The sequence below is a fragment of the Dipodomys spectabilis genome, unplaced genomic scaffold (genome assembly GCF_019054845.1).
Source record: "Dipodomys spectabilis isolate Male_0828 unplaced genomic scaffold, ASM1905484v1 ptg000108l, whole genome shotgun sequence".
Taxonomy (NCBI): Eukaryota; Metazoa; Chordata; class Mammalia; order Rodentia; family Heteromyidae; genus Dipodomys; species Dipodomys spectabilis.
In genome coordinates, this window is record NW_024870785.1 from 17,520,540 (window position 1) to 17,544,581 (window position 24,042).

Below are 24,042 nucleotides of genomic sequence, written 5' to 3' on the forward strand. Positions count from 1 at the left end.
GGGGGGGGGGGGGAGAGGGTCAGGCTCCTCTGGAGACCCTCAGGGCTCAACTCCGAGCTCCTGGGGGAGAAGTAGGGGGTGGTGGTGGTGGAGGGGGAGCTCAAAAGGGCAGAGGCCGCCCCCTAACCCCGGGCCCCGGGCTGGGTTCCAGGCTAGGCCGGGCCTGGGTTTGGCGCACGGGTTTGGAAATGGGATGGCCTCATCCAGGGCGGCCGCCTGGGCGGTTCGGGTCCCCATATATAGTCACATCCACCGGCCAGCGGCAGCGAATGGGCGCGAGGCCCCCCGCGGGAGGAGCAGGGGGAGCGGGCACGGGGCGGAGGCAGGAGAGGGGAGGGGGGGAGGGGGGAGGGAAGGGGGGGAGGGAAAAGCTTTTCCAAAAAAGTATTGGCTGTCGGTGGAATGCGCTCTCGCCCCCCTCGGGAAAAGTACATATCTGGTAGCAGCGGGCGTCGGTGCGCCCGCACTCCGGCTCGGCCGCCCCAGCGCGCTCCTCGTCCACCCCTCTCCGCCACCGCCGGCAGCCCTCCGGGCCCCTCGCCACCGCCACCATGGACGCCATCAAGAAGAAGATGCAGATGCTGAAGCTCGACAAGGAGAACGCCTTGGATCGAGCCGAGCAGGCCGAAGCCGACAAGAAGGCGGCGGAAGACCGCAGTAAACAGGTCTGCGCCCCCCCTCCCCATCCCCAGCACCCCATCCCCAGCACCCCATCCCCACCCCGGCTCTGCGTCCGCCCCATCGCCGGCTGGCGCCCCGATGGGCTGGCCCGGGATGGCCTTCCCCTTCTCCCCGCTGCTTCCCCAACACCAAGATCCCAGCCCCCTGGTACCCCTTCCTTCTCTCCAACCCCCCCCCCCAAACCTCAAGAGTCACCCCCCCCCTCCGCCCTTATACCCAGGGCGAGGGGATCGCGCGTGGGGGGGGGGGGTTGGGGAGAGGGGAGGAAAGCGGCGGCGGAGGCTCACGGTAACTTTACCGAAAGGAAAGTTTGGTTTGAGGTCTTTCAGCCCGCCAAGTCCGTTTTAAAGTTCTTGATTGGCCCGACTTGGGGGGGGGGGGGAAAGGGTGGCGAGGGGAGAGGGGGGGAGAGTGAGGAAGGTCACCGATTCCCAGGGACATTTGAAGAAAAAAAAAACAACAGGGTAGAACCCGAAAAGGGGACCGAGGCGGGGTGGGGGTGGGGGGTGGGGGGAGGAGGAATGGATTAAGTCCTGAAAGTTTACGACTTTGGACTTTTCTCTAGGGATGGAGATTTTTAAGGAGAAGAAAGAGACAGACAGACAGACAGACAGACAGACGGGGGGCGGGGGAGGGGGGTATATGCTGGAGGTTGGGAAGCGCCTTGGAGTTGTTTCCTAAGAACAAAGATGGATACGATTGGAAAGCCAGGCCAAATACAGGGGAGCGTCTCTGCGCGCCCCCCCTTCACCCCCACACATCCCCCAGCTGTGGGATGTGACCCCGAGACTCTGGAGAGACAGACCACCGCAGGAATCCCGTCCTGGGCCAGGTGTGCGTGTGCGCGCGCGCACGCGAGGAGGGGAAAAATAAGAATACCATCAACATTCCATGGGCACCCCTGGAACCCCTAACTCAGAAGGCGCCCCCAATCCGAAGGCCCCAGCCAACCTGGTGCCCGTGGTGTTGTATTGCGCGCGTGTGTGTGTGTGTGTGTGTGTGTGTCCCTCGGTCCGTGCGGGCTCGCCCCTGGCCCCCCCCCTCACCCCCACCCCACCTCACCCCGCATCGCCACCCCCAAGCTGGAGGAGGACATCGCGGCCAAAGAGAAGCTGTTGCGCGCGTCCGAGGACGAGCGGGACCGGGTGCTGGAGGAGCTTCACAAGGCTGAGGACAGCCTGCTGGCCGCCGATGAGGCCGCCGCCAAGGTACCCGGGGCGCGCGGCCAGGCCCGGCCCAAGAATGGCTAACTCTTGTTCTCTCTTCTCTCTCTCCCCCTCCCTGTCTTCCCCTTTCTCTCTCTTTCTCTCCCTCTGTCTCTGTCCTTATCATCTGTCTACCCCACACCCTCTCCTCCCCGCGCCCCGGCGGGATCACGCTGCCTGCTGCACCTCCCTCCACCCCCCCCACTCCCCCCCCCCCCACTCCATCCACCCCGTACCCCACGGCCAAACTCCCAGCTGGAAGATGAGCTGGTCTCGTTGCAAAAGAAACTCAAGGGCACTGAAGATGAACTGGATAAATACTCCGAGGCTCTCAAAGATGCCCAGGAGAAACTGGAGCTGGCAGAGAAAAAAGCCACTGATGTAAGTGCACCACCGCTCAAATTGCCTCCCCTCACCTTCCTGAGCAGCAAGTGGCCATTGCTAGGGAGTCACTAAAGCAAGAGGCCCCAGAGGGAGATTGCGGACCCTTCAGAGGGTCGCTGGACACCTGCAACACAGCCTGGCCCTGGCCCAGAGCACTGAATGCCGCCTCTCACTGCTGTAGCTTACGATCATTTATACTTCATCCATTCCTTTTTCTCTTCTTCTCTTCTTGACTCCCTCTCCCTGGGTTTTGGAGGTGGGTGGGGTGAGAAGTCTGGAGAAAATAAATTGGTGACATTGACATTGTGGGAAATCCCTGAGGGGTCCTGACCTCAAGATTTGTGCAACAGGGTTTTACTTCTTTTTCTCTTTTCCTTTTGCTACCCCCAGTGGGGTAGGTTAAGTCTGATTTGGGGTAGTGGATCAAGTCAGAGTCCTGAGGCTTCTAAACTTAGGGGTACTTTCTTGTATGTCTAAACTTAACAGTGAAGCCATTGCTCTTAAGATCTGCCTGGGAAGATGATACTTGCTTGGGTCTGCAGTCTGTGAGCACTGGGTCCAGAAAGTAAGCAGGGAGTTATATATAGCTCAGTGCTTTATATGGTATAGTGAGCTCGCTAGCTGCCCCCTGCCCCTCCTGCCCGCTCCACCTCCCACCTGTCAGTCCTCTGACAACCACCACATACTTTCTGGGCCTAGAGTTCCATTAGCATTTTTCTTCCTTGCCCTTTGAGATAGGAACTATAGCACTAGGCCTCTTTCTGCAAGTCAAGCCAAGGATTAGATTTCCAGAGGAGTTGACTTCTTTTCACACTGTGGAATTCCATTCTAGAAGCTAATTAAGCCTAAAAGCCCAATTAGAAAAGAATTCCTTAGGAAGTTGATAACAATTTCAAGAATGTATGAGCACTAGGAAAATTATGACCAGAAGTTGAACACCCACCCTTAGGTACAATTGCAGAATTTTTTTTTTTTACAAGAGTAAAATGCAGATCACTAAAGGATCTTTCTTAGGTTTTGAAATTTGTACAGGCTATTTGGTAGTGTGAAAGGAAGATAGGGAATGGGCCAGTGTGTTCTGTAAATGAGAGATCCAGATAAAGGTTACTTGGAATCTGAAGAAAAAAAATAAATTTGCAGTGAAAATCAAGATTTCCTGGAAAGGGAGCTTGGTCAAGTACTACTGTAGCTAAAATATTTGCATTGTAAACTACTTGGCTTTGGAAAAAGAGCAAACCACTTACAACTCTGAGTCCACTTTGTATAATGTGAATCAGATGTCTGATACATGGGAGGCTGGGTGCCCTTCTCCCCCAAATTCTCCAGCTAGACGTTTATTTAGCTTTTTCAAAAGAACCGCTCATAGATCATGGGGAGATATTCCTTATAAGGAAAAGAATGCAGAGAATTTGAGAAGAGCTCTGTAAGCGTGAAGGCTGGCAAGAGGGAAAAAACACTACTATTCCTTTTGGGACTGGGGAAAATAATTGTAACTATGCAGTGTTATCATTATTGAAAAGTCTTCATTAAAGCAAGGGCCATAGAGTTGAGGAGGGGGTTAGAACTGGAAAGGGGCTGTTTAAAGTCAGCTGTGGGGGTGGAGCCAGCAAAGGAGGGAGGAGCTTGAATCCCATTTTGGTGCCTTTTATCCAGTGGAAAAAACTGTCCCTATATATGGTGCATCTGAGAGAGAGTGTGTGTCTGTGTCTTTTGGTTAGTATGTTCTTCTTCCCCTTGAAGACATTTTAGGTTGTTTGAAGATTGTAAAGATGTTGAAGTTTGCAAAGAAATGTTCTTTTTTACAGTGAGCCCTAAATTAATTTAAAAGTTTCCATATAAGGAGGAACACAGATGTCACAAGAGAAAAGGAGAGGTAGGAGAGAAGTCAGCTTCCTCTAGGGTGTTGGGGTGAGATAGGTACTCTCCAATTTTCTTTTCTTTTTTTGTCCATCCTAGGGCTTGAACTCTGGGCCTGGGCGCTGTCCCTGAGCTCTTCAGCTCAAGGCTAGAGCTCTACTACTTGAGCCACAGCACCACTTCCTGTTTTTTCTGTGTATGTGGTACTGAGGAATTGAACCCTGGGCTTCATGCATGCTAGGCAAGCAGGTATTCTACAGCCCTCCAGTTTTCCATTATGACTATTACCACCATTTTTTTTTCTGGTTTATCAGAATACTTTATAAATCCTATGCCAGAATTTTTTTTCCCCTAGCTTAAAAGGTTATCATGCAAGAAGTAGCTTTTATGTATGTGTGTGAGTGATTGTGTATATATGTCTTATATGGAAGATATACATAAGATTTATATGGAAAGTTGTCTTAGGTAATTTCTATAGACTATATGTTACAAATGTTATATAAGACATATTATTTGACTCATTTACCCAAGAATGGTGTTGTATCTGATAATTATGTCAGTCTTTAGCTTCTGTACCTCCCAAGTTAGTGATTCTCAACCTTATCAAAACATAAAAACCAAGCTTAACCCTAGCTGCTTAGACAGCTGAGATCTGAGGATCCCAGTTTGGTTTGAACCAGCCTGGACACTCTTTTTTTTTTTTTTGGTCCGGTTGTGGGGCCTGAACTCTGGGCCTGGGCGCTGTCCCTCAGTTCTTCAGCTCAAGGTTAGCGCTCTACCACTTGAGCCACAGCACCATTTCTTTTTGTTTATGTGGTGCTGAGGAATCGAACCCAAGGCCCCTGGCATGCAAGGCAAGCACTCTACCACTGAGCCACCTTCCCAGCCCCAGCCTGGACACTCTTGTCTCCAATTAACTAGCAAAAAATCAAGAAGTGGAGATGTGTGACTCAAGTGGTAAAGTGCTGACTTTGAGTGAAATAGCCAACCAAACAAGAATTCAAGACCCTAAGTTCAAGCCCCAATATGGGCACAAAATAAAACCATAATCTACTAGGGAGGTTTTAAAACTCAGGTTGCAGCCCAGGCCAGTTAAATTGTAATCTCTGTGGGGTGGAACCCAGGTGGCAGTATATTTTAAATACTCGGATGAGTCCAACCTGCCTGTCAAGCCTGAAAACACCTGTCCTAAACTCTTCTCTAATGACATCAGCTTGAAAATGAACTCATCTGAAACTGCCATCCTCGGGTGTTTGAAAAGCAGGACATTAAGTCACTCGTTGGTTGCTTAGAGTATTTTGCAAGTGGCCAGCAGCTAGCTTCCTTGATTGTCTCTAGAGGTTACCAACTACCAACTAACTCTCCAGTGTTGGAAGTCCAGTAGTTTTGGGCTCAGGCCAGGCAGGACCAGACCAACTGCCTAGAACCAAAGCTAGAGGCTCCCCCTACTGGATGTGAGAGCTCTTACTGGCGTGTCTCAGCAGTGAGGAACTCAAAGTCTGAAAAGCTAAGACTTGTTTTTGAAGCTTTGGAGAAAGGAGTTTAGCCGTTGTGTTTGTTTTATTTTGAATCAAGGGGAGGGGAGGTGAAAAAGAAATTTCCTTGAAAATGTGGAAGGGCATTTTAAAACACAATATCCAGGGAGGGAATCAGCCAAAGTAAGGTTCCCACTGATTGTTTGGGAGCCATATTTTTTTTCTCTCGTAGGGCTTTGTGCCCTTTTTCGGGAACCTTTTAAAAAGGCATCCCAGAACAGCTCAGATCTGTGGGATTCCTGGAAAGATCACAGGCTGGTCCTAACCCAGGGAAGGGATGTTTGGGTGGCCCGGGATTGTAAAACTGTTTATGGGTCCCAGGCCAACTCTTAAACCAGTATCCATGTATTAATTATAGGTATCACTTGAGATCTTGACTGTACACAAGACTTTGTAAAAAGTGCTTTATATTATTACGTGATTCTCTGTTAAAAGCCCTGTAAATACCTATATTAATTACCATCACTTTGACAGGTGAAGCCCAGAGAAGTCAAATTATTGTGCCCTAAGTCACGCAGCCATCAGGATCTCAGCCTGCCTTTAGAACAAGAGTGCTAATGCTTTGTATATGAGTGTTTTTCACTGCCTAAGATAAGGGGGAGACGGGGTTTTTTTTGGGGGGGGGTTGCTGTACTTAGGATCTTGGTGTGCTGGGGTTCTTAACAGCAAAGGAGCAGCTTCCCTTAGGGCTCTTCCAGGCCGCAAAGCCCCTCCATTCTGGGCGTGGGAAATCGAGCGTCCCTGAGGCCAGCAGGAGTCGCCATCGCCTTTAAACAGCCAGATGCATGACCCGAGGCCACCGGAGCGCGGGAGACCGGCTCCCAAACTAAGCCAGTCGCCCCCCAGCTCCTTCCTCGCACCTAGGAGGGGAAGGAGGAGGGGGGGGCGGGGGACGCGCGCGCCCTCTCCGCAGCGCGTAGCATGCGCACTGCGTCGCCAGCCTGCTAACTTCGAGGGTCCGCCGGGCCCCGCCCCTCCCGCCGGCTTGGCCCCGCCCCCCGCGCTCGCGCTCCCGCCCGCGGTTCGTCGGCGCCATCCCCCTCCCTCCCGCCCCGCGGCCGTGACTTCCGGGCTGCTTCAGGGGCTGCCGCGGCGGCGCCGCCGCCGTCTTGGGCGGGGCCTGGCCGGACTGGGTTGGGCTGGGACCACACCAGTCCTTGGCGGTCGCTTGGGGTGTAGCAGCCCGGCTCTCTTCCCGCCGCCCTCGCCATGGCGGGGAGCAGCTCGCTGGAGGCGGTGAGGAGGAAGATCCGGAGTCTGCAGGAGCAGGCGGACGCCGCCGAGGAGCGCGCGGGCAGCCTGCAGCGCGAGCTGGACCAGGAGCGGAAGCTGAGGGAGACCGTAAGGGACGCCCCCCCCACCTCAGAACCCCCCCCCCCACGCACACACGCATCCCTCCCTCCCTGCCCTCCTCCCAGCGTCCCCCCCCCCCCGTGCTGCACCTGGCGCACCTGTGCCAGCTGGCACCCAGCTCCCCCCCCTCCATCCCCCCCCCCCTCCTGCGGCCTTTCCTTTGCTCTGTAGCTGGCTGATCCGAAGTCAAAGCTCTGAGTGGGTTTAGGAAGAAGGTTCTGGAAGGGGGCCCCCATTCCTGGGGCAGTCAGCGTTGCTTTCCCCCCTCCCTCAGATCCTTAGAATTGTGCCCTTTAGATAAGTAGATTTCTTCCTTTGGGGAAGGGGGGGGGTTGCAACCTGGACTTAATTGGGTGAGGCATTGCCAGGCCTTGAGGCCTAGGGATGCTGGACAACCCCCCATCCTCACCCCATCCACCATCCCTGGCGACTGGAGGACTTGGGGTTCTGCTGGGAGAGCCAGCTTGTACAGGGGTGCAGCCCTTTTTACCTGTACCTTTCTTTAACCCACGGTCTTCTTACCAAGTTCTCTACAAAATAGCTATTCCTTTGTTACCCAGTCTTGGGAGGGGAAAAAGTTGGCCAAATGTCAGGAGCTATTGGCTGTATTCTCCTGCCCAGCTTGCGTCCTCCTTGTTGAATGTAATACCTGGCTTCCTCTCTTCTCCTCAGGCAAAGATATCCAGTGAGCAGGAACAGGATTTCAGGGGGGAGTTTAGACATTGGGGATGTATTGATTGTTGTTTGTGATTTAAGTCGATACTCCAAAAACACCTTGGGAATTTTGACAGGCAAGATAATTGGGTGTCCAGCTGTGCTTAATATACACTGGGCTGCTCTAAAGTGACTGGAGCCCGATTAAGTGTTTGTATTGGCTTCTATGGCATTCCGCAGAAACTTAAGACATATTTTGTATAAAACAGAAGCAAGCAGGACATTTCGGATGAAATATAGCAATAAGGAAATCAATTAGACGAAAGGTAGTTTTCTAGAGAACAAGCCACCAAAAGCACACACACCCCTCCCCCTCATAGCCCAATGTTTCTAAACTTGGCTAGTAAGTTCATTCCTATTTCCTCTGTGACTGGCTGGCAATTTTCCTTGAACCATTAGAGCTGATAGAACATGACTAAGAAGATCAAGAGCTTTGAACCAAGATGGGCAGGATTTGAACCCTGACTCCACTCACAAACTGGGGACTGTTAACTACCCTATTTGTGCTTGGGCTCCCTAACTGTAAAATATAAACCGCATCTACCTGCTGGCTAAGGAGGTTGGCTTTGGGGTTGGGTGCAGCAGAGGTAATGGAGTGTCCATAGACCTGTTATTAAAGCTGCCCCACAGTGCCACACCCAGCATTCCTTCTCTTCATCCAGCAAAGGCTCTTCAAAATGGCCAGCTTGCTTCACTACATAGAATGCTTTCTATTGAATGCTTTTAACATTTTTTTTCTTTTTATGCCAGTGCTTGAACTCAGTGCACTATCCCTTAGCTTTTTCACTCCAGGCTGACATTCTACCACTTGAGCCACAGCTCTACTTCTGGCTTTTGTTGTTGTTGTTGATGAAGGGTAATTGGAGATAAGAGTGCTTTTTCTGCCTGGGCTACCATTGAACCCCCAATCTTCAGATCTCAGCCTTCTGAGTAACTAGGACTTAAAGAGTGAGCCACTGGTACTTGGCTGCTTTTAACAATTTGGTTTTTTCTTGGGACTTAAATGGAGAGGGGAAGTGGGCAGAGTGAACGTTTGGAATGCTTTGTGGTTTCAGATGTTTATGATGGAGGGTGAGAACTCCCTTCAGGGAACAGGAATGTATGATGCTGTAAAGGGTAGCCTAACCCTGGTGAGTGATGTGAGACACAAAAGGCCGCATTTTATGAAGGCGTCCTTCCTTTTTTGCTTGCCTTCCACTTTGGGTGTTGCTTTTGAAGCCGAAACTCCTGGACCAGTTGATTAAGCACGCAGTTTTTGTTCTTTGCAAGGCTTTATGTCCAGAGTGGTTTAAACAAGTTTCAAATGTTTCTACAAGTCTTGTTATTGAAACCCATCTATGGGCAGAGCTTGAATACTGGGTAAGACCATTGAAAGGAGAATTTCAAGTTGAAGAATGTTCCTGACTTCTTAAAGTGGGAATTCCATGTAGCTACTTTCAGTAGTATTCTTAGCTGTGAGTTAAGCTAGTCCTAACCATTTGACAGTGAAGACCATGGCAGTGACATGGAGTAAGAAAGCCATGAAACCCTGCAGGAAAAAAAAAATTGACTGGAGAGTTGGCCTGAGTTCAGCTCCTCAGCCATTCAGACAGGGCTGTCATTAATTGGCCCTGTTAAGCCAGCACTTACCTTGGAAAAAGCAGCCAGCCTATATTTCCTCCTAGTTTGTTTTTCCAAGGTGTGTAGGCCCTTCACAGTCTTGGAATAAGACTACTTTGCTTGATGTAATGGCTAACTAGTTCTTAGGCCCATGAGGGTTTCTTTTTCTGGGGGGGGGGTTGTCTTTTTTTTTTTTTCTGATAGCAAGAAAGAGCTAATCCTCTTCGCTCCTTTCTAGGTAGACCAGCAACTGAGGAGCCTTTACAGTTGCAACCAGTAGGTTCTTAATAAGTAACTTTATGAAATCATGGAAATAACCAGTTTTCAAGATCTTTCCCAGCCCTTCCCTTTTCCCTCTTTTGGGGCTGGTAAATATATCTGGGACCAGGAAACTGGGACTAGGCATGTTGTGCCTGCATCCAGAGCGGCTGTAATTGGAGTGTGTACTGTACTGTGAATTTCCGCTTTCCCTGGTAGGCATGACAAGGCACTGGCCACAATACCCTGTTCATGTCTACCCACCCTCGTTATGCAAATATGCATCATCAGTTACAGGCTCTGGCACAGATCATAGATGGAAGAGGTTGTGTTTATCTGCTCTCTCTGGGAGTGCCCCTCCAATGTCACCCGTGGTTGGTTTTTCCCCCTTTTTCCTTACCATATAAGGGCAGGAGTTTAGCTTGGCCGGAGTCATTTGGTCTTATGCAGAATGTTGGGTGAAACCTCTTACAACTCCAGTTTACATGAACTAAAAGGATCTGACCTTTGGTCATCTCATGCTGCATTCTGCTTCGGGCCGGGCTTTGAAAAACCTATTCAGAGGATTCATCTTAAGGATATGTAATACTATTCTGTGTTCTGTACTGGCTAAAACATCTGGAGTTGATGAAAATTGGCAGGCTTTGTAAAGTTTCTTTCAGATCAGACTTGGCAAAACGTTTTGCTATGTAGAGATGGGCACACTCTGATTTCTGTATACTACCTCATTGGGAGGAATAGTGTTGAAATACCTTGCTTTCTAAGTAGGTAGCCTGTTCCTTATTTGGGGGTGAGGAGAGAGGTGGGCATGGAGAACTTGCCCTTGACCTCTATGTGTAGGTAGCTAGTACCTGTGGGAGGCGAGGCAGGGTGTGCTTAACCAGCCATCTTCAGGAAGACATTGCCTATGGCAGCAAGCTTTTTCTGAGCAGCTTGTTCTGTGCTATGACACAATAGTACTTTGAAATAAAAGAAAGAAAAAAAAACCTAGCATCCCAAAGGGAAAGACTTTGCTGGCAGTGTGGACACATGGGCCACTTTGAAAAGAAAGCTAACTCAGTTCACTCTGGGTGATTTACATGCCTAGAAGTAATTTGCATCTGGGGATCTTGACCCTTTCCCAAAGCCTTGCAGGTTTAGATCCGGCTTTTAAATGACAGGTGATATGTGGCTTGGGCTGGTTCTGGCAGAGGCAGCAGCAGATCACCTGAGGTGAGTGCTGTTAGGACCAGAACCTGAGGAAATAATCTAGAGATGCCTCAGAACTGAGAGAGGACACCAGAAACCAGAGCCTGTGAATGGGAGGGCTGTGGGTCTTCAGAACACAGACTGTAGTAAATGGAATGAGGGGTAAAAACAAGAGAGTGGACCCTCGTTGTGAAATTTAACTTACCTTCAGTTGTAAGGAACTGGTGAAAATTTCTGTGAGACCAGTGTAATAGAGCCTGAGGCCAGAACCCAGGATGTCCCTGGGAGGAGTTTGTAGAAAGACCCTAAGCAACTCTCCTTGGCCTGCTCCAAAACCTCTGGATCCTAAAAAAAAAAAAAAAAAATGTTTTATGTCCTTATGTTAGCTACTTACTACCCATTGGATTATAGATTACCCTTTACCCCTTAGGTTAGCTTTCCATTTTACAGTGTTATTAAACAAGGACCAAGATGAGTTTTCTAACATTGATTTGAAGCTTGAAGTAACTGTTCTGGTCTTGGTTAGGGTCTGTCCCTATGGGTTCCTCTTTGAGGAATTGGGATGGGGACTGCAATGGAAACTCCCCATTCTGCTGTCAGTGGGGACTTGAGAACCAGTCCCAAGGCTTCCATGAGACCAACGGGAAAGAGGGGAGAGCAGAGCCGCACCCCAGGAGTTAGGGGACTTGGATCTCTTGCACTGGTGATAGATAGCCTGAACAGGTTTAGTACTCTGGGTAGAGAGTCCTCCTCCCTCTTTGACTTGTAGACTGCTTCCCTGGGCTGTTCCCCCAGGATAGAATGTGACAGCTTGAGGGAGAGGGAGGAGTAGAGGACAGGGTTTGCTTATTTATAGTGCAAGTTCCTGCCTTCCCTCCTCCTCCTGACTTCTTGAGTCAGAATCTCTATGGGGGAGGTCTGGGAGTTGTGTGTGTGTGTGTGTAAGAAAGAGTAGTTAATTGGAGATAAGGGTTTCACAGACTTTCCTGCCAGGCTGGCTTTGAACCACAGTCCTCAGCTATAAGCCTCCTGAGTAGCTAGGATGGGCCAATAGTGCCCAGCCTAGGAGTCTGTTTTTAATATACATCTCCTAATTGAGCCTGACACCCAGAAGTTGGGCCTGAGTGATACTCAAAGACTCAGTGAGAACCTAAATTTGTAGACTTAACAATAGTAAGTAGTCCTGTAGGTCTACTATGACTACACCAGTCCTGCCTTTGTCCCAAACTGATTCCTGGAAATGGGTCTCCATTCCCAGTGTTGAATGGTATCATTGGGGGACAGAAGCCTTAATGTTAAATTAGGATTCTAACAAGTGCTCACAGGGGAGAGCCAGGTAAGAGGGAGCCCAGAGTGATTGAGGAGAGACTTTCAAATCGGATGATCTTGTATCCAGAGGCAGGAGGGAACACTGGTGCTGTTGCCTTCCTCCCTGGGGCTTCAGCTCTATGAGGAGCTGAGAAATGAAACCTAGCTGTCACCCGTCGGAAAGTTATTTCCCCAGAGCCTAAACAGCTGTCCCTCTGTGAGTACAAAGTCCTTGCGGTTTGGGCCCAGATCTAAAGCAAAGCATGGAACTTTGGTGGCTGTAGAAGTGTTGTGAAAATCTTGTTATAGATCTGTGATAGGCCACAGCATCTGTAACAAGGGTGGGTATTTGCTTTCTGAAAGAAGGAGAGAGAGAGAGATTTTGAGCACATGTTTTGGGTTCCTAAGAGTCTTTTTGGTGGTCGTTTTTGTTTTGCCTTTCAAGGTTGTTGGATCATTTCCATTCTTCACCCCCAAATCCCCCCCTTCCTTTGTCCCTTTCTCCTACATAAAAGGAATAGATTTCCACACAAATGTGAAGAAATCTGACCAGATTCCAAAATACACCTCTAATGTATACATCCTTCTAATGTTTTTACCAGTATGAAAAATGATTTTTAAAACTCATTGTCCCTGCTCCCCTTCCTTCAGATAAAACAAACCAACACCGGTTGTCACCTGCCAGTCGCCCCTAGCCAGGTGCAGTTACTTCCTGTGCTGAGGGCTGACCGTGTGTGTGCTGGCTGTGTGGATGCCAATCCCCAGCTCACTGAACATTGGCACTGCTCCCTGCCTCCACCAGCCATTACTCTGTGTGGTCATTTTCGTTGAGATGAGTGTTTCCAGTCTTTCATCATGGTCGCAGAGGCCTATTTACCTCTTCCCCCAGTGAAGCTCAGCATTTATCTAGCTAAGTGTTTGGGAATTCCTTTGACTGGAGGCCATGACACAATATGTACGTTTGACTTTACCTCTTGTGGCAGGCCCGTGAGCTGAGGAAGCTGGAGACTTGTCTCTCTTACTGAGTCCACACTCTACAGAGAACTGCTTTCCTAATTGTAAGAGCTGACAGTGCTGTAAAGATAAGAGGTATATGTAGAGAATGCAGCATGCGGTCCTGGAAGCCTAGAACCCTGGACAAACCACCTTCAAAAATAAATGGAAAGCCAGGCACCAGTGCCTCATGTCTATAATCTTAGCTAGTTTGGAGGCTGAGATCTGAAGATTGCAGTTCAAAACCAACCTGGGCAGGAACGTCTATGGGACTCTATCTTCAGTTAACCACCAAAAAGCCAGAAGTGGTGCTGTGGCTCAAGTGGTAGAATACTAGCCTTGAGGAAATTCAGGGACATTGCCCAGGCCCCAGGACACTCTTCTCTCTCTCTCTCTTTCCCTCCCCCAACCCCCCTCTCTCACACACACACGCATACACAATGGGGGGGGGAGCAAATAGTACCTGATCTTCATGTAATTGGTGGTGGTATTTGGTGGTATTCATTTTGTGGTATTGGGGTTTGAATTTCATTTTGTAATTGCTAATCAGGGACTCTACTGCCGAGCCATGATTCCAGCCCTTTTTGTTCTGATTACTCCCCTACCACACACACACACACACACCTCTTTTTTTAAAAAAAAGTTATTATAAAGGTGATATGAGTCACGTAATGAATATACTTCTTTTTGGACAATGTCACCCTGTCTCCCCTTTCTTTGCTCTGTCCCAGTTTTTCTCTCCCATCCTTGTCCACAAGCTGTATAATTCATTTTCAGCATAGAATCTAGTAAGTACCACTGCTGCATTTGTTCACCCTTCCTCCCTCCATTTCTGTGCCCCTCCCAGACCTCCCCTAAAGACAGATAAGAGAGCAAACAAGACAAAATGTTCTGATTACTTTTTTGAGATAAGGTATCTTGGCTTTTGTTGTGTCCCCTTACCCCCCAACCTGGTCTATGATCCTCCTGTTTACAATTCCCACAACCTCTGTGATGACAGGTGTAAGACATCACACTAGCCTTTTCTATTGAGATGGTATGTGTGTGTGTGGGGGGGGGGGGGTGTCCTCTGAACTTTATTTGCCCAGGCTGGCCTGAAACCTGGCCCATCCATGTATTTAGGATTGCAAATGTGAACTACTACCTCCAAACTTCCTGCAGTCTTTATATAGCCATTATCAGGATTCTGTGAGAGCTCTCAGAAACATAGTAACAAGTGATTAGGAGACTTGTAATTATTGTAGCCCCCCCCCCCTCCCCCAGAAAGGAACATTGTATTTCAAAGAGATAGTCCAACTGTAAGGAAAAAAAAAACATTGTATCCATGTTATTTGTCTCCTTAGGACTTTGATTCTTTTTCTTGTAGCAACTTTGTCTTGTTAGAAATTCCAGTAGGCTGAGGTCCAGAATACCTGGAAATTGTGTCTTGACCCTGTTCCAGTGTGACTAGTTACTCTATAAAGGGTTACGGAAAAGATGAGGTGAGGTGGGGCAGGTTCTAGACTGCTGATCTCCATATGGTAAGTAGTTTTGAAACCACTGCATTCTAAGGCTCCTTTGAGAAAGTAGCTCTGGGTTGGAAGTATGGCTCAGTTGGTAGCCAGTGAGCAAAAGCAGCAGGTACCGAGTTCAAGTCTCAGTCTCTGAACAAAAAGAAAAGAGAAAGCAGCTCAGAGAGTCAAGTGAAATTCCTTGATTCTAGTTACTGACCATGCTGCAAGTATCTCGTGCCTAAGCTTGGGAAGTTCTGTTGTCGCTGTATATCTCAACCCCACCTCCAAGTAATTGTGGGGGCAGTAATAAAACTGTCTCCTAGCAGGCAAAGAAAGCCAGGATATTGACATCTGTGGGAGACTAGAACCCTGGGAGTGTTTATTAGTGGTGCAATTGATGAAAATTGTGCATCTACATTTGTGCTTATACAAGTGTGTAAATCATCTTACGCACATATCCCAGAACCCCAGAGTTAGCCAGGACTAACTTAAGATAGCTAGCTCATCACTAGGCCCAGACTTCCTGTCTGAAACAGGCACTTCAGTCCCTGCCACTTCCTGAAGGTACCACCCTCAAAACTTTCTCTCCAGCTCAGACATGCCTTTCACTCTCTGCCTAGGCTGAGGCCGACGTGGCTTCTCTGAACAGACGCATCCAGCTGGTTGAGGAGGAGCTGGATCGTGCTCAGGAGCGTCTAGCAACAGCTCTGCAGAAGCTGGAGGAGGCTGAGAAGGCAGCAGATGAGAGCGAGAGGTGAGAAGGCTTCATCCAGCCCCATTTAGCACAACGTTTCCTCCTTGGGGGACGAGCTCTAGGGCTTCTCTGCATATGGAGGCTTAAATTTTTTACGGTCCTTGGAGGGCAGTGGGTGTAGCTCAGTGGCAGCATGCTTGCCTAGCATGCACAGGCCCTGGGATTTTACAGTCCCTCATTAAAATGTCTACTGTATGAGTCTAGGTCCCCAAATTGTAAAAAGGTTAAAAAAAAAAAAAAAGATCTTGCTGCCATCCTCACACCACCAATGAGGAAGACAGACACAGAATTCTGGAATACAAAGAAATTCCAGGGATACAGAGACTTTTTCCCCCTGCTTATCACATAGACTTTGTAACTAAAAATGGATCAAGAGCCAGGTGCCAGTGGCTCATGCCTATAATCCTAGCTACTCAGCAGGCTGAGATACAAGGATCTCAGTGTGAAGCGAGCATAGGCAGGAAAGTCCATGAGACTCTTTATCTCTAGTTATTCACCAAAAAGCTGGAAGTGGAATTGTGGTTCAAGTGTAGCTGTCACCCTTGAGCAAAAAAAAAAAAAAAAAACTAAGGGAAAATGCCCAAGCCCAGTACTGACACACATGTATGCACATGTACACACACACACACACCCCTCTACAGACACGCATGCACACAAATGTGCCAAAGATACTTAGACACAAGAGATAAACATGAGGCTGCCGCTTGCCAAATAGGTGGAGGATAAAGAATCTGTAAAGCAAAACATGTGGACTCATACTCAGTACACATAAGACTTATGTGTGCTTGCAGGTGCAGTCCACCTGCTTCTATCTGACTCATTGAGGTAAAGGAAAGCTTGTTCCCATCTAAACCAGCCAATGTGTTCTGGAAGGCTCACTTCCTCAAGCTGATGTGTTTATCACATTCCATGGACACCCATGAGCATTCTGCCAGCTAAGGGACGGCATAGCTGGGTTAGGCTAAAACTCTCCAGATGAACCTATCTGTGCTATTTCCTGGGCAGGTGTTAAACTCCTTATTCCCTGTTTCTTTTTTGTTTTTTTTGGGGGGGGGTGCCGGTCGTGGGGCCTGAACTCTGGGCCTGGGCGCTGTCCCTCAGCTCTTCAGCTCAAGGCTAGCGCTCTACCACTTGAGCCACAGTGCCACTTCCGGCTTTTTGCTTATGTGGTGCTGAGGAATCGAACCCAGGGCCTCAGGCATGCAAGGCAAGCGCTCTACCACCGAGCCACCTTCCCAGCCCCCTTCCCTGTTTCTTAATGTTGCTTCACTAACCAGAAGTGTGCACGTATGGTGGTGCGGTGCCTGACTTCTTCCTGGTGCACATATAGTAGTGTTGAAGCTGACTTTTTCCTGAAACAAACCAGCCAGTGAACCTCGCAGTCAGTCTAGTTGTTAGGCACTGCCACAATAGGACCTTAGAGATTCTTTTACTCCAATCCTTGGTTTTATAAGGGAGAAAAACTAGGGCTCCAAGACTGACATCTCTCCAAAGGCTCACAGCATACTTGTGGCTAAGACAAAAAAAGTACTATTGCCTCCTTAAATTTTGATCAGTCAGTCCCAGTATATTATTCCATAAATCTATAACTACCAGATCAATTAACGCTTTTTGATATGTAAGATTGTGCCACAGACCCTAGTATACATATCAGCAAAGAAATAGTATAGTCTTATTTCCCCACACTTCTATTTAGAGAAGATTCCATTACAGGTAGAACTTAGTTTCTTTTGTTTGTGTTTTTGTTTTGATTTGGTTTGGTTTGGTTTTTGTGCTCAAGGCTTGTGCTTTACCACTTGAGCCACAGCTCTACTTCTGGCTTTTTTTCTCTTTTGGTGGTTAACTGGAGCTAAGAGTTACCTGGACTTTCCTGTGCTGGCTGGCTTCAGTCCTCATATCTCAGCCTCCTAAGTAGCTAGGATTTCAGGCATGAACCACTGGTACCCATTTAGAACATTGTTTCTTATCTGTGGAAGAGGTATGTGATGATAAATCTGCTCCTGTTATATTCCAGCAGTGATCTAGCTCAGAAAGGGAGAACAATTCCTTTATATTTAATAAACCCTGATGGCTTTTCTTGTTCCCTTGCTTCCCAGATGCAAACAGATTCTGACCTTGTATCTTTGATTTAACATTAGGTTTTGCCAGTGCCCAAAGTGTGTGATTACATTTACAATGACCAGAGAGGAATACTGCTTCATGATTCAGAATGTGGAAGTAGCTCTGTGCTCTGTTCTGGTCTGCCATTCTCACTAAGCCTCACCAGACCAGAGCAGTGCACAATGAGTTGAGGAGGTCAGCTCTGTATCTTGGTTTTCCTGTTGGTCTTTCTCTCCAGAGGCATGAAGGTCATTGAAAGTCGAGCCCAAAAGGATGAAGAAAAAATGGAAATTCAGGAGATCCAGCTCAAAGAGGCAAAGCACATTGCTGAAGATGCCGACCGCAAATATGAAGAGGTCAGATCCTGGGGCCCAGAGTCTTGTGGAGTTCCAAGAGTGGCCTGGAGGCAGCAGTATTACAGCCTTGATTCCTAGATGATGCACTCTGCTTCCCTGGCACAGTGGGTGGTTTTAAGGAAAAATTCCTTTGTCTTATTTTAATTGGTTCTCATTTTTGAGCCTACTCAGGGATCCCAGGTCTATCAAGAAGGTGGTCAGTAGCATTAGAAAAAAAAGATCAAAGCGTCTAAGCCTAGGACAAAGATTTTTGACCAGGAACAGGAAAAGCTGGGTCCTTGGAAAAGGAGGTTGTAACTACAAGGTGTTCTTGCAGTGGGGTTCACCTAGCAGTTCATCCAGTCCATGGGCCATGCAGCTGCTCAATAGATTCATGGAGGCCCCTTTTCCGGGGTGATAGAAACCTCCTGTCAACTCAGGTCCTCATCATCATGTCCTCATAAAAGTGACCTGCATTGCAAACAAACAAAAACAAGATGTTTCATTGTATTCCTAACTGTGTCACATCATGGCTGTCCTGGCTCTCGTCTGCATTTTTGCTCCAGGATATTGTTCTGTACGCACTAATCTCGAGCTGCTTCAGAGGACCCTTTCTTCTCTCAGGTCCACTCTGTGCCTGGATGCAGGTTTGCATCGGTGCCCAATCCTGTCCTGGTAGCTCCTCTGCGTTTCTCACCGCCTCCGCAGGAGGGGGCTGATGGGCAGAACTAATGTCGGGGAAGTACCTAGGGTTACTTTCAGGGTTTTCTTAGCAGTCTCCACCTCTTCGGTAGAAAATGTGTCACGGCTCATCACACTGCTATTTTTGAGATTGCAGATTTTGTATTTCTCATTCCGCACTCCGGTCTCTCCGTGGTATAATTATACGTCAACGTGACACCATGATTGTAGCTGGCCATTCTGGGTCTTGGTGGGCACCTCTCTGTGGGCACTCCCAAGGGCGAGGTCACTGGAGTGAAGAGCACTCTGTCTAGACAAGAATTTTGGCTTTCCCCCCCTCCTCCCTCCCCAAACACATCAGCTCCATGGTGTATGTGTGTACTGTGCTTGTCCTGCAGGTGGCCCGCAAGCTGGTCATCATTGAGAGTGACCTGGAACGTGCAGAGGAGCGGGCTGAGCTCTCAGAAGGGTAAGAGGGCCGCTGCCCAGAGGCCACGAGTGGGGTGCTGCGGAGCAGTGACTAAACAGCATGACCTTGTGGCCGCTGCACATTGACCTGTTTCCGCTCCCCCTCCTCCCGTGCACATGTGATGTGGATCAGCCACGAGCGTGGAACACGGAGGAGCCAGCGGGGTGTCTGTGTGAATGCGTGTAGCACTGCATGCCTTACCTGCACACTGATTTTGTGAATGGCCTTGTGCATTTCCTGTGTCCACTAACAGCCAAGTTCGACAGCTGGAAGAACAATTAAGAATAATGGATCAGACCTTGAAAGCATTAATGGCTGCAGAGGATAAGGTACTGATAGCTCATGTGTGGTTCCTAGGTTTAACTGCAACCCAGCTTCAATGCCTCCTGGTTGGTTTGGTGTAACGACTGCACCTTCACTACACCTCTGCTGTTTATATCTTGCTTTGAGTGCTTTCTCTTGGTCCTTTATGCTCCTTTGTTTTTCCCCTTTGTAAGTACTCAGTCACTCTTCATGGCGGCCAAATAAGAAGCCAAATTATCACCCTGGATTTTTTTGTCACCCTGCTTTTCCTCTGCCGTGAGGCTGGAGGGCAGTATCTGTGTGAAACTAAATCTTTTCACTCCTGATGGTTTGGCTACTTTAAGGCAGCCCTTTGTCTCTAGGACTCGGTTTTCATTTTTTTCCCCCATCCCTCTCCTTTTTCTCTCTCCTTTCCTCTGGCTTGTCTCCACCCTTTCTGCCTCTGGTCCAAAACATTAGCAAATGTGCCGAGCTTGAAGAAGAATTGAAAACTGTGACCAACAACTTGAAGTCACTGGAGGCTCAGGCTGAGAAGGTAGGCCAGGAGCATGGAGTGGGGAAGACATCTTTTCAGCATGGCTGCCACCGGTGACAATAGCCCAGGTGGCTTTCTAGTAAATGACAACATTTTGAGATGATTTCCTGATGGCAATTGCAGAGAACAGGATTTAAGATTTTTTTAATAGAGTATGTATTTTATGTTGGTGGGTCAATTTAATTTAAATACAGTGCCAAGGAGATAGTTATCTTGTTCTTACCCTATGTAAAACAATAGGCAAGAAAGCAGAGAATGTATTGTAGCAAGCCATTTGATATTGGAGGTTCTGTTACCTGTGAGGAGATCCTTAACATCTGTTGGCTGGGTTGGCACAGTCTTGGTGTTAGAAGGCATAAGGATGGACTGGGAGCTACAGCCTGACATCTGGAATGTTCTTTTCTAATTACAGTACTCACAGAAGGAAGATAAATACGAGGAAGAGATCAAGGTCCTTTCTGACAAGCTGAAGGAGGTAATACTAGGATAATTTATGCATGAAGCCAACTGGATTTTTTGTTGTCAGTCCTGGGGTTTGGGTGCTGTCCCTGTGCTTCAGTAAGAAGGCTAATGCTCTCTACTACTTGAACCACAGCTTCATTTCCAGCTGTTTGCTTTTTTTTTGGGGGGGGGGGGTCCGGTCGTGGGGCCTGAACTCTGGGCCTGGGCGTTGTCCCTCAGCTCAAGGCTAGTGCTCTACCACTTGAGCCACAGCGCCACTTCCGGCGTTTTTTTTTCTTTTTGCTTATGTGGTGCTGAGGAATGGAACTCAGGGCCTCAGGCATGCAAGGCAAGTGCTCTACCACTGAGCCACTTTCCTAGCCCCCAGCTGTTTGCTTTTGTTTAATAGTTAACTAAAGATAAGTCTCACTGGCTTTACTGCCTGGACCAACTTTGAACCACAGTCCTCAGATCTCAGCCTCCTGAGTAGCTAGATAGGATTATAGACTTGAGCCATGGATGCTTGGGTCCAACTGGATTTTTAATGAAGTTTATTTGCGCTGGAGATAGTCAGGGTTTTGTTTTGTTTTTCATTTTCAGGCTATGATGACCCAAGCCAGGGGTATACAGGGCTAGTCTTGGAATTAATGTGCTCTGCCAGCTTCCATCACTCGGTAGTTAACTGAAACAGACTAGTCCTTTCCGATCCATTTCCTGAGTGATGTCCTTGAGTTTTGTGGTCTATAGTTGTTAGAACTATGAAACTTCCCAACTTTGACTCAATTTAAATCCTCATAGGCTGAGACTCGGGCTGAATTTGCAGAGAGGTCAGTAACTAAGTTGGAGAAAAGCATTGATGACTTAGAAGGTAAGATCTTAAACTTTTTTTTTAATTCTTATGGTTGAATTCTGACCTGGCAAATTGATTGTCCAACCCAAGTTCATCCACTGTGATAAACTTTGCTATTGCACCTTCTGCCTGACTATCCTGTGACTCCTAAACTCTTCGACTGATTCTTGAGGTGACTGGTTAGCCATCAGACCATGCGTGTCAGGTTGTAATGGCAGACGTCATTCGGCCTTCCTTCATGCTCCTCAAAAGTGTGTCCCTATTTGACCAATGTGCTTACATGTAAAAGTCTATTTTGTGTCTTCAGTGATTCCTCCTAATTGCCAGAACAGTATGAATTTTAGATACAACCTATCTTGCAAGTATGAATTCAGTGGAAGGTCTTACAGTTTTTTTTAAGTTATTCATGAGCAAAATGTTCTATTCACATGACAGTGTATGGTTTGGGAGTCAATAGGGCATTGTAGCTTGGGAGTATTCTTTTTTTTTTTGAGTCCAGTCGTGGGGCCTGAACTCTGGGCCTGGGCGCTGTCCCTCAGCTCTTCAGCTCAAGGCTAGCGCTCTACCACTTGAGCCACATCGCCACTTCTGGCTTTTTTCTTTCTGTTTATGTGGTGCTGAGGAATCGAACCCAGGGCCTCATGCATGCAAGGCAAGCGCTCTACCACTGAGCCACCTTCCCAGCCCAGCTTGGGAGTATTCTTAAGCATCTCCCCACCTAAAGCTTTTAGGTTTTATTTAAATAGCAACCACTGTATCTCATAGAAATTTTAAATGTTAGGTGTTGAGGATTGTGATTGGTTACCTGTATCTGTGGGTGGGGAAGGGAAAAGAGTTGGTTATAACCAAGATATGGTTGCTAAGCAACCAAAGCAGGAAGCATCATCACAGCAGTACCACCCTAAAAAGTATCGCTGTCCTCTTTTATCAAGCCTCCTGGAGCTGTAGCCAGTGGCTCAAGTGGGAAGGCCACCGTAGTTCAGGTGATACTAGGAAATAAATATCCCTGGGTGTGCCTAGGTTGGTCAGGAAGTTAGTGGCTAGAAGGTGAAGCCAGTGAAGAATTTAGTCACAAATGCTGTCTTTGGGGGTATTTTTCCCATTGTTTATAGCTTCAGGTGGCTGACTACCCTGGGGTGATTTAAACACAGCTTTGTTTAAAAAAAAGTTTGTTGTTGTTGTTCCATTACTCAACAGGAGAGACAGCTGGCCTTCTGTGTGTGGCATTCTTTCAGGTTTAGCAGAAGTCTCCTATACCTGCCATATTTGTTACACTTTTTCATATTGAATCTTTCTCCTTTTATTTCCTAATGGGTTTTGTTCTGTTTTTTTTTTTTTTCCTCTCAATTTATTTAAAACCAAACCGCACGCCTCCTGCTCTGGCCTCCTGCTGCGGCACCGCCCTCCCCTTCATGCATTGCCTTTTCTTGCTGCCATGTTGGGATGGCCCATGCCATCCCCCTTCACCCCCCATCTCTTGGTCACTCTCCATGTCCTTGCATCTCTGCCTTCCGCTTCCTGCTCGTAGATGAGCTGTACGCTCAGAAACTGAAGTACAAGGCCATCAGCGAGGAGCTGGACCACGCTCTCAACGATATGACTTCCATGTAAATGTCCATGCACCCTGCCTGCTCCATCAGCACCCGCATGCTTCTGTGATGAGCTCCCCTTGGCTCCTCCCTCCCGCTCCATGACCTCCATCTGCGCGCCCTGCTCTCTGCTTGCTTGCACAACCTGGGTGGCCCTTACCCTCTTTACATTGTACGAATCTGAACGCCAAGTAGATCAGTGCAAACCGTGGTCCTTTGAGAATCATTTTCCTTTAGAAACACTGAGCTAGTTTGTTCACACCAAGTAATGAATATTGAATTCCTGGAATAGGAACTGCCTTGAATACTATTCTTAAGAAATCCACTAAAAAAAAAATGGCCCTGTGGCTCAAGTGGTGGAGCACTTGCCTGGAGCTGAAGAGCTCAGGGAGAGCATCCAGGCCCAGAGTTCAAGCCCCACTATCGACACACACATACCAGAAAAAAGAAATCCACTAAAACTGGGTGCCAGTGGCTCATGTCTATAATCCTACCTACTCAGGAGACTGAGATCTGAGGATCCCAGTTCGAAGCCAACCTAAGGAAGCAAAGTCTGAGAGATACTTCTCTCCATTTAACCAGCAAAATATCAGGAGTAGAGCTGTGGCCCAAGTGGTAGAGTATTAGCCTAACTGACAGCATCCGGGCCCTGAGTTTCAAGTCCCAACACTGGGACGAGAAAAACAAAAAGCCACTAGACTCAAGTAAAATTAAAAGGCCATTATGTCACATAGGAACTTTGGAAGAAATACCAAAATTGAGATTCCATCAAGTACAATTTGATCGTTCTTATAAAAGCAATGTAAACATAAGGAAACCTTAAAGAATAAAATAGATTATCAAACGTCTGAGGAAAGGGAATTTGGTGTGACCCAGTCCAACCTAAAGAGCTTTCTGGAAGCACATCTCCCTCACAAAGTGAGCACACCGCTAGTAATCAAGTCTATAGTTTCCTGTTTACAGTAATTAAAGTCCCCACCATAAACATTGGCCACAACCCGTGGCAGAGATGTGGGAAATAAAACAGCTTTGCAGCTGACTTTGGCGTTTCCTCACGTGAGGCAGTATTGTTGGGGTGAATAACCTTGTTCTCACACAGACTTCAAACACATACAACTAACTCAACGTATTGCTAACCAAATTTAAACTTAACCTGCCTCTTTTAAGTTCTAACCAGGAGTGTTTTCACACTGGGTTCCACTAATGCTAAAAGTGTGGCTTTCTAGGCTCACTTGTTCGTTCTTTACCCGTGCAGAAAACCAAGTAGTTTGGAGAGTGTAGCATGTGCTTTGGCTTTAGGGGCTATAAAATCCCAACCCTTAGAGGCCTAGTAGTCCCCATGGAAACAGTGCCTCTTCTCCCTCACTTGGAAAGGGAGGGGTCAGCTCATCTGCCTCTGAGGTCCTCCCCAGCGCGC

At 47.9% G+C, this 24,042-nt stretch overlaps 1 protein-coding gene across 18 annotated transcripts in view; it reads left to right on the forward strand.

Moving 5' to 3' along the window:
* Window positions 1–443: 443 nt before the first annotated feature.
* Tpm1 (tropomyosin 1) overlaps window positions 444–24,042 on the forward strand; it is a 29,254-nt gene continuing 5,655 nt past the window's right edge. For 2 of the 18 annotated variants that reach the window (XM_042687476.1, XM_042687475.1), the window contains exons 1-7: window positions 6,776–7,003; window positions 15,189–15,322; window positions 17,661–17,778; window positions 18,837–18,907; window positions 19,670–19,745; window positions 20,158–20,220; window positions 20,985–21,054. In XM_042687476.1, coding sequence (XP_042543410.1) covers window positions 6,872–7,003; window positions 15,189–15,322; window positions 17,661–17,778; window positions 18,837–18,907; window positions 19,670–19,745; window positions 20,158–20,220; window positions 20,985–21,054 — 664 coding nt within the window. In that variant the 5' untranslated portion in view covers window positions 6,776–6,871. Of the gene's footprint in view, window positions 666–1,763; window positions 1,890–2,141; window positions 2,268–6,775; window positions 7,004–15,188; window positions 15,323–17,660; window positions 17,779–18,836; window positions 18,908–19,160; window positions 19,237–19,669; window positions 19,746–20,157; window positions 20,221–20,984; window positions 21,055–22,564; window positions 22,940–24,042 lie in introns of those variants that run through there. The other 16 variants (XM_042687467.1, XM_042687466.1, XM_042687465.1 and 13 more) reach the window with 16 other exon arrangements.